The 14,640-nt window shown below is 47.5% G+C and overlaps 1 protein-coding gene across 1 annotated transcript in view; it reads right to left on the reverse strand.

Moving 5' to 3' along the window:
* Usp4 (ubiquitin specific peptidase 4) overlaps positions 1-14,640 on the reverse strand; it is a 37,428-nt gene that overhangs the window by 1,417 nt on the left and 21,371 nt on the right. Inside the window, exons 14-20 of the mRNA XM_042665932.1 lie at positions 13,245-13,436; positions 12,550-12,638; positions 8,147-8,374; positions 6,451-6,521; positions 5,283-5,401; positions 4,813-4,962; positions 2,481-2,584 (exon numbers count right to left, since the gene is read on the reverse strand). Of these exons, the coding sequence (XP_042521866.1) occupies positions 2,481-2,584; positions 4,813-4,962; positions 5,283-5,401; positions 6,451-6,521; positions 8,147-8,374; positions 12,550-12,638; positions 13,245-13,436 (953 nt within the window). The remainder of the gene's footprint in view (positions 1-2,480; positions 2,585-4,812; positions 4,963-5,282; positions 5,402-6,450; positions 6,522-8,146; positions 8,375-12,549; positions 12,639-13,244; positions 13,437-14,640) is intronic.

Raw genomic sequence — 14,640 nt, forward strand, 5'->3', positions numbered from 1 at the left:
CTACGATCACAAGCTAGGCACCAGTAATCTTAGCTACTCAGGAGGGTTATAAATGGGAGGATCAGCCGGGCACTGGTGGGTCATGCCTGTCATCCTAGCTACCCAGGAGGCTGAGATTTGAGGATCGTGGTTGAAAGCCAGTCAGGGCAGGAAAAGTCCGTGAAACTTTTATCTCCAAGAAACCACTAGAAAACTGGAAGTGGTGCTGTGGCTCAAGTGGTAGACCACTTGTCTTGAGCTGAAGAGCTGAGGGACAGCACCCAGGCTCAGAGTTTACTTTTACTGATAAAAGTAAAATAAATAATGGGAGGATCACAGTTTGAGACCAGACAAAAAGTTAGCAAGACTCCATCTCAATCAATAAAAAGCTCAGCATGGTGGCATCTACTACCAGTTAGTCTTGGGCCCATCCTAGCTACTTGGGACACATAAATAGGAGGATCATAATCCAGACCGACAGTAGGCATAAATGTGAGACTTCATTTGAGTTGGGCATCAGTGGTTCACACTTGTAATCCTATCTACTCAGAGGGCTGAGATCTGAGAATCAGTTCAAAGCCAGCTGGGCAAAACAAATCAGAGACTCTTATCTCCAATTAACCAGCAAAAAATGGAGGCGTGGCCTGAGTGTTAGATCACCATCTTTGAGCAGAAAAAGTTAAGCTAGAGCTGTGAGGTTGAGTTCAAACCCCAGTACTGGCATGTATGAGTGCACACATACACACACATGATTATCCTAAAGTATATGCCTGTAATCCTAGCACTCAGGAGGCTAAGGCTGGTGGATACTGAGTCCCAGGCAGGCATGAGCTATAGAGCAAGACCCTGCCTCACAAAAATAAACATCAAAGCCCGGCACTGATGGCTCAGGCCTATAATCCTAGCTACTCAGGAGTCTGAGACTTGAGGATAATGGTTCAAAGCCAGGCTGGGCTTGGGAAAGTCCATGAGACTCTTTTCTCCAATTAACCATCAAAAAACAAGGAGTGGCGCTTGAGCAAAAAAGCTCAGGGAGCTGGGAGCCGGTGGCTCACACCTGTCATCCTAGCTACTCAGGAGGCTGAGATCTGAGGATCGAGTTCAAAACCAGCCCGGGCAGGAGAAGTCCATGAGACTCTTTATCTCCAATAAACCACTCATAAAACTGGAAGTAGCACTGTGGTTCAAGTGGTAGAGCATTAGGCTTGGGCCAAAGAGCTGAGGGAGCTAGGATATGGAAACAACCTAGGTGCCCCACCACAGATGAATGGATCCAAAAATTGTGGTATCTATACACAATGGAATATTATGCAGCCATTAGAAATGACAAAATAATGGCATTTGCAGGGAAATGGATGGAGCTAGAAGGAATCATGTTGAGCAAGGTAAGCCAAGAACGAAGAGACAAACGGTACATGGTCTCCCTCATAAGTGGATGCTAAATCCAAAAGGTTAGGTGATACGACAAAACTAACAGGACTTAAGAAACAAAGAACTCCCGCTCATCTGGTTGAACCACTACTAAATATCCTCATGCTGCTGATCACAAATATGGGATATAACATGTGAACACTGTTATATATTACAGACTGTGGTAGACAATTTGCTCCAGGGAAGTTAGAATGAACTTGTGACTTTGAAATTATGTAATCATTTAATCACAATCAAAAAAAAAAAAAAAAAAAGAACCTCGGGGAAGGGAGGGAGGGAGGGGATGGTAGGGGGAAAACAATGGAGGGGGTAACAATGTTCAAGAGGAAGTGTACTCATAACCTCACTCATGTAACTGTAACCCTCTGTATAGTAGCTTTACAATAAAAAAAAAAAAAAAAACAAAGAGCTGAGGGAAAGTGCCCAGGCCCTGACTTCAAGCCCCATAACTGACAATGAAAATAACAAAACACGGAGTCAAATCTATGCATGTTTGGTTAGCTAGATATGTAGCTTGTCTAGTAGAGGGCTTGCCTAGCATATTCAAAGACCTGGGCTCAATGCCCAGCATCACAAATAAGCCAACAAAACCACAGGTACAGCTACAGAACTGGTACTCAGTTACTTGCAAATAATTGGCCAGGCATGGTGCCGTGTTAATACTAGTAATTCCAATACAAGGGAGGCTGAAGCAAGAGGATGAAGCGTAGCCAGGAGCTGGTGGCTCACACCTGTCATCCTAGCTACTCAGGAGGCTGAGATCTGAGGATTGTGGTTCAAAGCCAGCCGGGGCAGGAAAGTCCATGAAACTCTTATCTTTGTGCATAAAGCTTTCCCCCAAATGTCAAGTCATTTCCACAGGACAGATTCCCACAGGTGGGCTTATGAAATTCAAGAGTAAGTCCGAGTGGAAAGAATGGTAGACAATAGTACTGAAGAAGGCTGAGGCCATGGAACCACTCAGCAGTGCTTAAAAGCAGTGTCTGACATGCAGGGAGAGGCTGTAAGCCAGGACTGGCAAAGGAAGGGAAAAAGGAAGGGAGACAGGAAGGGGAGGTGCCAATACTTACAGTGGCCAACTCCCATGGCTCCATAGTGATTGGACACAGCTATGAGGTCATACACGTAAGGCCTTGCTGATAGGTCACAGACAAACTCGGACATGTTCAGACCTCTGAGCATAAAACACAAGAACAGCGCTTAACTATGTTCAACTCAAAGAAGTCAGAGTAACCTTGCAACTCCTTTCATCCAAGAGGCCAGAACACAGGTAGCCCTCCAAAATCTAACTGAGGGGCTGGGAAGGTGGCTCAGGGGTAGAGTGCTTGCCTTGCATGCATGAGGCCTTCGGTTCTATTCCTCAACACCACATAAGCAGAAAAAGCCAGAAGTGGCGCCATGGATCAAGTGGTAGAGTGCTCGCTTTGTGCTGAAGAACTGAGGAACAGTGCCGAGAGTTCAAGAACCTCCACCATCAAAGAAAAAAAAAAAACTATTTGAGGTGCTGGGAAGGTGCCTCAGTGGTAGAGTGCTTGCCTTGCATGCATGAGGCCCTGGGTTCGATTCCTCAGCACCATATAAGCAGGGGAAAAAAAAGCCAGAAGTGGCGCTGTGACTCAAGTGGTAGAGCGCTGGCCTTGAGCTGAAGAGCTGAAGGACAGCGCCCAGGCCCAGAGTTCAGGCCCACAACCGGACCCGAAAATAAAAAATATTTATTACCGCCGGGCGCTGGTGGCTCACGCCTGTAATCCTAGCTACTCAGGAGGCTGAGATCTGAGGATGGCGGTTCAAAGCCAGCCCGGGCACGAAAGACCGTGAGACTCCTATCTCCAATAAACCACCAGAAAACCGGAAGTGGCGCTGTAGCTCAAGTGGTAGAGCGCTCGCCTTGAGCTGAAGAGCTGAGGGACAGCGCCCAGGCCCAGAGTTCAGGCCCCACGACCGACAAAAAAAAAAAAAAAAAAAAAAAAAAATATTTATTACCCACCACTAGATTCTCCTATTGACATGGACAGCGCTGTTTTTCATGTTATCTATTCATTTCCCCCTAGAAAACATTTTATTTTTATTTATTTTTGTTGTCATGGGGCCTGCATTCTGGGCCTGGGTGCTGTCCCTCAGCTCCAGGCTAGCGCTCTACCACTTGAACCACAGCGCCACTTACGGCTTTTCCTGCTTCTGTGGTACTGAGGAATCGAACCCAAGTCCTCATGCATGCAAGGCAAGCACTCTACCACTGAGCCACCTTCCCAGCCCCTAGAAAGCCTGTTGAACCCTTCTTTTGGCTTACTTTCCTGCCTCAGCTGTAGTTGATTCTCTGGGGACCAAGGAAACCTGAGTGAGCTGGTCAGTCCTAGTCCCAGCCCCCAGGAGAGGACTGCTTACCCCCTCCTGCAGCCCTGTTAATAATCCAGCTCTCTCTAGCTGCTTTGCCTCCTTTAATGAGCAGCAGCACTGGGACTGCGCTGCACCTGCAGAGCCTAGGATTGCTGACACTGAAGATGGGCCGGAGAAGCAGACCAGTTAAGTGGCAAGCAAGGTTCAAAAGGGGGACCAGCAGGAGCAGAGACTGTCGGCAGCATACTGTGAACTTAGAGAAGAAGCACATCTGCTGGAGTCTTTTCCGCATCCATGGCAGAATTGGGGGAAAGGGGTCATTACCAGCACCCACATTCTAATTGAGAAGTCCCTGTATGACAAACCTCTCAGCCAATGAGTGGCCAGATCTCTCAGCCAATCAGTAGCAAGATTTCCTTTTTTTTTTTGGGCCACTTGGGGGACTTGAACTCAGGGCCTGGGCACTGTCCCTGAGCTTCTTTTGCTCAAGGCTAGCACTCCACTACTTGAGCCACAGTGCCACTGGTGGCCTTTTCTGTTTACATGGCACTGAGGAATCGAATCCCAGGTTTCATGCATGCTAGGCAAGCACTCTACCACTAAGCCACATTCCCAATTCTTGGGGTTTTTTTGTTTTGTGTGTGTTTTTTAATTGTTCCTAGGGCTTGAACTCTGGGCCTGGGCGCTGTTCCTCAGCTCTTCAGCTCAAGGCTAGCACTCTACCACTTGAGCCCCAGTGCCACTTCCAGCTCTTTCTGGCTTATGTGGTGCTGAGGAATCGAACCCAGGGCCTCATGCATGCAAGGCAAGCGCTCTACCACTGAGCCACCTTCCCAGCCTGGCCCTAAGCATTTTTTTGCTTAAGGCCATCTCTCTGCCACTTGAGCCACCATTCTGCTTCTGGTTTTTTGGATGGTTAACTTTGCTGCCCATGCTGGCTTGGAACCATGATCCTCCTATCTCAGCCTGAGGAGCTGGGATTATGGATATGAGCCACCGTACCATGCCCAGGCCCCTACCTGCTTTTTTACTTTTCCTCCCATTGCCGGTGTGAGAGCCACCTACCTGACTGGGAATTCCACAACAGTGTCCAGTTTATCCCTCCAGTATCTGTTGTAGGAGAAGCGTTTGAGGTGGACCACCAGGATCTTGGGCAAGGACCAGAGGTCGAATTTCTTTGTGGCCTGCTGGTGCTTCTTACAATTGGGACAGTACCTGAAGAGAGAGAAGCCTTTTACTTAGCAAAGCAGCAGGGAGAAATGTCGCTTAGGGAATGCCCCTGCAATGAGACTCCAGCTGCCTTGTCTTGGAGGTGGCGCTCCACACCCACTGCTTCTGGCTTGTGTGGAGGGAGGGGGAGACAGGGAGGGAGTCCAGCCTTCCAAAACAGGGTGACGACTTTCTTAAGTCTAGAAAACACGATCCACACAAAGTGGCACATGCAAGTAGAAGGGTTTTGGTGCACATGGATGACTCCCATAGATCTAGATCTTCAGAAATAGATGGGGTTTGGGGGGGCGGGGGGCACTGTGTACCAAGGGTCATGCTCTCCCAAAGTCTCCATGGTGGTGAAGAGCTCGATGCAATCTCTCAGAGCCACTGAGGTTTTCTTCTTCTTCTGGGGCTGTAACATGCTCACGTGCTTGTCAAAAGCCTGCAAGGAATGAAGGGATGAGTTCTCTTACAGAAACATTATATGAAGGGCTGGGAAGGTGGCTCAGTGGTAGAGTGCTTGCCTCACATGCATAAAGCCCTGGGCTCCATTTCTCAGCACCACATAAGCAGAAAAAGCCGGAAGTGGCGCTGTGGCTCAAGTGGTAGAGCTCTAGCCTTGAGCAAAAGAAGGACCGTGGTCAAGCCCTGAGTTCAAACCCCAGGACTGGCTAAAAAAAAAGAAAGCAAAGAAACATCGTAAGGAGGCCTACAGAGGCTCTTTGCCTGGAATATATACTTTTGGAGCCTCTGACTCTAAAAATAACTAAATCTTGGTTAACTGTCATTCTCAATCTTGTGTGTGTGACTTCTGGGGCTTGAACTCAGGGCCTGCATTCTATCCTTAAGTTTTTTTTGTTTTTGTTTTTTTTGCTAAAGGCTAGCACTCTACCACTTGGGCCACTTCTAGCTTTTTCTATTTTCTTTTTGTCGGTCATGGGGCTTAAACCCAAGGGCCAAGGCACTGTCCCTGATGTTTTCTGCTCAAGGCTATCGCTCTACCACTTTGAGCCACAGCACCACTTCCAGTTTTTACGTGGTTAATTGGAGCTAAGACTCTCAAGGGGACTTTCCTGACCTGGCTGGCTTAGAACTCAGCCTCTTCAACAGCTAGGATTACAGATGTGACCTATCATCACCCAACTCATATTCTCATTCTGTGTGTGTGTGTGTATATAGTTTTTATTTTTATTTTTGGCAGTCCTGGGGCTTGAACTCTCGGCCTAGACACTGCCTCTGGGCTTCTTTTAATCAAGGATAGCACTCTACCACTTCAGCCACAGCACCACTTGTGGCCTTTTCTGTGGATGTGGTACTGAGGAATGGAACCCAGGGCTTCATGCATGCTAGGCAAGCACTCATTCCCCATCCATCATTCTCAAACTTAATCCTAACTTGTTATGTTGCTGTCCAACTGGAGAGCATGTTATTACTGCATATCCAGCTCAGAAACAGACACACGGCCACTGACCGGGAAACCGAATGACCTACCTCAGACTCTTGTTCATCATAGTAAAGGCTCCGGGTCTCACTGTTCCAGTCGATGGCCACTGTGGATCGAGCTGCAGAGAACAAAGTGTTGCTCATTACAGAATGGCTAGAGACACAGGAGACTTGAGTGAGAAGCGCCACCTCTGGCAGAACCGCCAACCCCTGCTCACACACCACCAACTGTTGTAGCCTTGGGCCAGCCCTTCTGAACCCTAGCTCCCAAGAGGTTTTTAGCAAAGACGTCTTCAGTGTTTCAGAATAATCTCTAGAGGCACTATTAACCAAGAATTCTGGCAAGGCATGCACAGGTCAAGAAGGAGTAACAAGGGACCAGATCTTCAACCATTAGAAACCCTAACAAAACAGATAAAAATATCCATCTTGCTGGGCGCTGGTGGCTCATGTCTGTCATCCTAGCTACTTAGGAGGCTGAGATCTGAAGATTAGGGTTCAAAGCCAGCCTGGGCAGGAAAAGTCCGTGAGACTCTTATCTCCAATAAACCACTCAGAAAACTGGAAGTGGCGCTGTGGCTCAAGTGGTAGAGCGCTTGCCTTGAGCTGAAGAGCTGAGGGACAGCGCCCAGGCCTAGAGTTCAAGCCTCATGACAAAAAAAAAAGGGGGCGGGGCAAGCAAGGTAGCCCAAGGGTGCCTGGCTAGTTATCTAATTTGTTCCCCAGGGGCTGGGAAGGTGGCTCAGTGGTAGAGCGCTTGCCTTGCATGCATGAGGCCCTGGGTTCAATTCCTCAGCACCACATAAGCAAAAAGAAAAAAAAAGCCGGAAGTGGTGCTGTGGCTCAAGTGGTAGAGTGCTAGCCTTGAGCTAAAGAGCTGAGGGACAGTGCCCAGGCCCAGAGTTCAGGCCCTACGACCGGACCCAAAAAAAAAAAAAAAAAAAAATTTGTTCCCCAAAGACACATATCCACATCAGCTGGATGCCTCTTCCTATTCCTACAGCTGTCCCTACTGGTGCCACCACTCCATGTAGGTTATCTACAGTAATCCAGGTCCATGAGACTGGGAAGGTGGCTTAGTGGTACAGTGCTTGCCTAGCATGCATGAAGCCCTAGGTTTGATTCCTCAGTACCACATACACAGAAAAGGACAGAAGCAGTGCTGTGGCTCCAGTGGTAGAGTGCTACCTTGGGCAAAAGAAGCTCAGGGGACAGTGCCCAGGTGCTGAGTTCAAGCCCCAGGACTGGCAAACAAACAAAAAAAACACAAAAAAAAACCCCAAAAACCTAGGACTAACCTCTGGATTGGTCACATTCCCATGAATATTTTTAGGGAGCAAAAGAAATAGGCATTTTTTTTTCTTTCCAGTGAAAAATGCACTCAGGGAAATGCTGCTGGCAACGTTGGTTGGCTACATGGTTCATATCTGACCCACAGCAAAGGGTCTATGGTGTGGGATGTGGGGCGGGGGGGGGGAGGCAGAGGGGGAACCTGCATCTGCTCCCTTCCGAGGCCACAAAGGACCAAAGGAGTACAGGCTGAAGATGATGACAGTGAGGTGGAGGGAGGGAGAGGCGGCTCTGAAACAGTCCGTAGGGAGCTTTCATCCAAACACCATTCCAGCCTCTGCTTCTGGAGTCACACCGAGACTGTGCACGGCTGATGCACCGAGTATCCATGCAAGGATTTCAGAGATGCTACGTCCCCAAAGCCCAGTGGTGAGAGGTCAGAGGAAGGTCTTACAGTTGAGTTTGAGTAGCTTTCCATCGGTTCCCAGTGAATTTATGTCAGCCGTCCCATAGGAGTTCACAAGACTGAAGGTAAAAAGTCTCTGGGGGCATGGCTGTCCTTTGCCTGGCTTTTGGCTAGATTCACTGGGGTCGTCCCCCAGCTCATCGTCACCACTGCCTTCCGTTTCTGAAAGTTGCTCTTTGCCTTCTTCTTGATGCTCCATTTCTTCTTCTTCATCTCCTGGGACACAAATGAAAAAAAAAAAAAATCATCTGTGTATCATTGGCACCCTATTTTAGGTCTTCACGTGTTTATTTTGCTGGGCATGGTGGCACCTATCTGTAATCTCAGCACTTGGGAAGCTTAAGCAGAATGACTGGGAACCTTGGCTACCTAGTGAGACCCAGATCAAAAGTCCAAAACAGGGCTGGGAAGGTGGCTCAGTGGTAGAGCGCTTGCTTTGCATGCATTAGACCCTGGGTTCGATTCCTCAGCACCACATAAGCAGAAAAGGCTGGAAGTGGCGCTGTGGCTCAAATGGTAGAGTGCTAGCCTTGAGATGAAGAGCTGAGGGATAGCGTCCAGGCCCAGAGTTCAAGCTTCACAACCGACCAAAAAAAAAAAAAAAAAAAAGAAGAGCGGGGTGCTGGTGGCTCACACCTGTAACCGTAGCTACTCAGGAGGCTGAGATCTGAGGATCCCGGTTCAAAGCCAGCCCGGGCAGTAGAGTCTGTGAGACTCCTATCTCCAATAAACGAGCAGAAAACCGAAGTGGTGCTGTGGCTCAAGTGGTAGAGTGCTCACCTTGAGCTGAAGAGGGGAGGGACAGTGCCCAGGCCCAGAGTTGGCACCATGCTCAACCAAAAAAAAAAAAAAAAAAGAAAAAAAAAAGCACAAAACAGACAAGAAAGCAAAAGACAAACAAAAAAGCACAACAAAGGCCAGGAATGACTGTGTATTCCTATTATCCTGTTCCCTGTCTCTAGGCAGGGTGTGTGTGTAAATGACTCAAATAACAGAGAGCTCAGTCTTTGAGCTCAATTTCGAGGACCATCGAATAGATGGATAAATGAATGAATGAGTAAGCCAATGGATAAGTAGATATACACAGAAAGATAGGTAGGTAAACATAACTAAAACCACAACAAAATGAAATGAAATCAATCTATTTCATGCTTAACTGTGGCGTTTCCAGCTTTTACTCTATATGTGGAAGTCGAGCTACAGCCTTGCATTTATCAGGCATTTGAGGTCACATGTGGCCTTCCTCATGGGGGAAGTTGAGATAGGCTAAGTGGGTACCACTAGTCCAAGATACAGAAGCAGTGACCTAGAGAACTTAAATACGCCTTCCGGAGGCAGAGAATTAATTTGAAAGTCTACCACCCCAAAAGGAAGCCCTCACACTATTTGACAGTATGCATAGGACCTCAGAGCACATGACATTCTTTTGACTTCATCAATGGGCTCACAGAGAGAAAGGGATTAAAATGAGACACATATTTAATACTGAAGAAAATGGTTCAGTAAGAAATACAAGTTACTGCCAGGAGCTAGTGGCTCACGCCTGTAATCCTAGCTACTCAGGAGGCTGATATGTGAGGATCCCGATTCAAAGCCAGCCTGAGCAGGAAAGTCTGTGAGACTGTTACCTCCAATTAACTACCAGAAAAAACAAAAACAAAAACAGAAGTGTCACTGTGGCTCAAGTGGCAGAGAACTTGCCTTGAGCTGAAGAGCCCAGACCCAGAGATCAAGCCCGACCACCACCAACAACAAAAAAAGAAATACAAGTTACCTGGACATGGTGACACAGGTCTGTAACCCCAGCATTTGGGAGACAGAGGCAAGAGGATTTCAAATACAAGGCCAGCTTGGGCTACATAGTAAATCCTAAGCCACCAGAGCCAGAGATACATAGTGAGATCATGCCTCAAAAAGAAGAAAAAGCCGGGCGCTAGTGGCTCGCACCTGTAATCCTAGCTACTCGGGAGGCTGAGATCTGAGGATCTTGGTTCAAAGCTAGCCAGCCCAGGCAGGAAACTCCATGAGACTCTTGTCTCCAATAAGCCACTAGAAAACCAGAAGTGGTGCTGTGGCTCAAGCGGTAGAAACGCTCGCCTTCAGCTGAAGAGCGCATGGACAACACCCAAGCCCAAAGTTCAAGCCCCACAATCAACAAAAAAAAAAAAGGGGGGGGGGCTGGGAATGTGGCTTAATGGTACAGTGCTTGCCTAGCATGCATGAAGCCCTGGGTTCAATTCCTCAGCACCACATACACAGAAAAAAGCCAGAAGTGGTACTGTGGCTCAAGTGGTAGAGTGCTAGCCTTGAGCAAAAGCAGGCCCTGAGTTCAAGCCCTAGGACTAGCCAAAAAAAAAGTGGACTGGAAATGTGGCTTGGTGGTACAGTGCTTGGCTAGCATGCATGAAGCTCTAAATTCGATTCCTTGGTACCATATAAATAAACAAATTTTTTTAAGCAAATTTTTTTTGGGTCCAGTCGTGGGGCCTGAACTCTGGGCCTGGGCGCTGTCCCTAAGCTCTTCAGCTCAAGGCTAGCACTCTACCACTTGAGCCACAGCGCCACTTCCAGCTTTTTTCTTTTTTCTTATGTGGTACTGAGGAATCAAATCCAGGGCCTCAAGTATGCAAGGCAAGCGCTCTACCACTGAGTCACCTTCCCAGCCCCATAAACAAATTTTTTTAAAGAAGAAAAGAAAAAAGAGAAAAGGGCTGGGATATAGCTCAGTGGCCTAGCAAGTGCAAAGTCCTGGGCTGGACCCTCAATAAAAAATTAAAAAAAAAAAAAAAAAGCAAATAAATAAAGAATAGAAAGAAGAAGAAAAAGAAAACCGGGAATTTTAAAAGTCAATTTTTACTGGGTGCTGTTGACTCATTTGTGTAATCTTAGCTACTCAAGAGACTGCGATCAGAGGACCAAGATTCAAAACCCTGGCAGAAATGTCTGAGAGATTCCATCTCCAATTAACCAGTAAAAAGCTTGCTGGTAGTGTGACTCAAACTTGCTGACTGTTGATGACAGAGCCTTGTGGTAATTGGTCTTAACACCAGCATTCACTTTCTAGCACTGTGCATGTCTTGGAGAAATCTAAGTATTTGGATTTGGAACTGAGAATGATGGCAGTAATCTGACGGTCACCTATGTTTGATAAGAATAAAGTCACTGGATCTCTTAAGTTCTCAAAAGAAGACTACTAACTATATACTGGAGAACAGACATGGCTCCTTGTTCAGAGATGGACTTATTTATTGGCATCTGGCCATTGTGGTTTTTGTTTTTTTGTGGGTCATGGGGCTTGAACTCTGGGCCTGGGCGCTCTGTCCCTCAGCTCTTCAGCTCAAGGTAAACGCTCTACCACTTGAGCTACAGCGCCACTTCCAGTTTTCTGGTAGTTTACTGGAGATAAGAGTCTCATGGACTTTTCCTGCCCGGGCTGGCTTTGAACCGAGATCCTCAGATCTCAGCCTGAGTGGCTAGGATTACAGGTGTGAGCCACCGGCACCCAGCCATTGTGTTTCTTTCTTGCAATAAAACCCATTCTATTGCTTTGCTGACAGTGACTTCCTACCCTTCCATAATAGAATCAGCCACTTCCTGTGGCTTTCTAAATAGACAGAACCTTCTGATTAGCTTTCTGTGACATCTGTCTTACAGGTCAGGGGCTGAAGATTCATTAGGCAAGTTTGGTAGTGCACAAGGAATAAGAAACCAACACCAGCTGGGCACCAGTGGCTAACATCTGTAATCACAGCTACTAGGAGACTGAGATCTGAGAATTATGGTTCAAAGCCAGCCGGGGCAGGAAAGTCTGTGAGATTCTTATCTCCAGAAAACTATTCAGAAAAATCCAGAAATGGCACTGTGGCTCAAATGGTAGAGAGATAGCCTTGAGCACAGAGAGGCTCAGGGACAGAGCCCAGGACAAACCACCAGAAAACCGGAAGTGGCACTGTAGCTCAAGTGGTAGAGCGCTAGCCTTGAGCTGAGGAGCTGAGGGACAGAGCTCAGGCCTAGAGTTCAAGCCCCACGACCGACAAAAAAAAGAAAAAAAAAAGGAAACCAACACCTTTGCCAATATAGGTCAGGTCATATAAGTATAAGCACCTATTTGTAATGCCAACAGACAATTCAGATCCTGACTGTTTCCTGACTGGGGGCAAGTTACTGGATACCTCTAAGACTCTGTGCTGGAGGCAGAGCCCAGGCTACATCAGCAAAGTCACCTTAGATGATTCTACGAGGCGCAGAGGTAAATAATAAACGGGGGCCAGCAAAGCCCCCAACTGAATCTCAGAGCCTCCCTTTCCCACATGGGTAGATAGCACTGAGGAAGAGGAGAGCAATCGGGAGAGGTGTGGTCAGTCCTAGCCCCACAGCTGGGGAGCACGCACCTTCACAGCTGCCCCTGGCGCCGTTGCAAGCCCCAGACTCCAAGGGCGAGCTGCCAAACTCGTCAGGCAAAGGCTGTTTTATATAGCGGCTTTAAAAATGCAAAGAAAAAAAAAGACTGTTAGTGTTAATGGCTATTTTTCTCCACTAGACAGCTAAGACGTGCTTCCTCATTTATACATTCAGCTATTCACAAAGCAATTTATGAAACCAGAAACGCTTGGAATTACTGGGTAATGGCTCTATCACGCAAGAGGAACTCAAGAGATCAGACATTTCATTTATCAAGTCAATGGAGGAGACTCCGAGAAACTCTACGTTTCAAGTCTAATGAAAGTCATGTAGCCCCAGGAGTTTTGAAAGGCTTGTTCCAATAATGTTCAATTGTCAGCTTCCGAACAATAGGGGAACACTTTGGAGATAGCACTCAAATACAAAATGTCACTAAAGTGCTAGACTTCCTAACACAGCAGAACGACACGATTCCAGGGACCGGAAGCTTGGGCATCTAGGATCAGAGAAGAAGTGCCAGGCACTCCATTCCAATAGCACCTGTCCTGGCCATCAGTGAGGCTGGGACAGCCGCACTTCCTCTCAGAAGTAAGCATGTGGGATACACACACACATACACACACACACACACTCTGCAGGGGCCAGTGCTGCCTCCGCTTGGCCTCTCCTTGATCTTGGCACCCACCTGATACGATCACACACAGCCTCGTACAAAGATTCCAGGGTGAGCTTGTGCTTGGGGACACAAACGAGCAGGGGCTGCCCAAACAGCACTGCCCCGGAAGAAGTACTCGATGGCCTGGACTTCCGCTCCCTGAAGTAGACTGGAAGGGTGACACATTCTGAGCCATCCACGAAGGTGCTGCAGACCTCGTACCTGCATTGGTCACACAGAGGGAACCTTTAGTAATGTGTCCATGGAAACATGGCCGCCAAAGGCTATAGTGCTCAGGACAAAACTTTTTTTTTTTTTTGGCTGGTCCTGGGGCTTGAACACAGAGCTTGGGTGCTGTCCCTGAGCCTCTTAGTACTCTACTCTTTGCCTTCTACCACTTGAGCCACAGCGCCACTTCTGGTTTTCTGGTAGTTTATTCAAGAGTTTCACAGATTTTCCTGCCTGGGCTGGCTTTGAACCCCAATCGTCAAATCTCAGCCTCTTGAGTAGCTAGGATGACAGGCGTGAGCCACCAGTGCCCAGCAAAAAGGGGTTTTATTTGGTGCTAGTCCTGGGGCTTAAATTCAAGGCTTCCTACTTCCTTGGCTGGTGCTCTTCCACTTGAGCCACACCACTAAATCTGACGTTTTTGCAAGTTAATTGGACATGAAGCCTCACTGACCTTTCTATCAGGGTTGGTTCTGAAGCATAATCATCTGATCTCAAGCTCCTAAGAAGCTCTGTGTACAGGCATGAGACATTTTCCACCCAGCTCCAATTAAAAAAACAAGCAGAGTCAGGGCTAGAAATGTGGCTTAGTGGTAGAGTGATTACCTAGCATGCATGAGGCCCTGGGTTCGATTCTTTGATACCACATAAACAAATATTTAAAAAATAAATTTAAAAAATCATAAAAACATTAAAAATTTAGCTTAAAAAAAATAACAGAAGCTGGGTGCCGGTGGCTCACACCTGTAATCCTAGCTACTCAGGGGGCTGAGGTCTGAAGATCACGGTTCAAAGCCAGCCCGGGCACAAAAGTCCATGAGACTCTTATCTCTATTAAACCACTAGAAAACTGGAAGTGGTGCTCTGGCTCAAGCAGTAGAGCACTTGCCTTGAGCTGAAGAGCTGAGGGACAGCGCCCAAGCCCAGAGTTCAAGCCCCGCAACCGACAAAAAAAGAAAAAAGAAAAAAAAACACAGGTCGCAGGCACCAGTGGCTCACGCCTATAATCCTAACTACTCAGGAGGCTGAGATCTGAGGATCGCAGCTCAAAGCCAGCCCTGGCAAGGAAAGTCTGTGAGACATACTGGACACAGGAAAACTTAAGTTGTGTTGAGTGTCTGGTGTTGGTGTTTTTGTTTTTTAGCCAGTCCTAGGGCTTGAACTCTAGGCCTGGGCACTGTCCCTGAGTTTGTTTTGC

This window comes from Dipodomys spectabilis, unplaced genomic scaffold, assembly GCF_019054845.1.
Source record: "Dipodomys spectabilis isolate Male_0828 unplaced genomic scaffold, ASM1905484v1 ptg000360l, whole genome shotgun sequence".
Taxonomy (NCBI): domain Eukaryota; kingdom Metazoa; phylum Chordata; class Mammalia; order Rodentia; family Heteromyidae; genus Dipodomys; species Dipodomys spectabilis.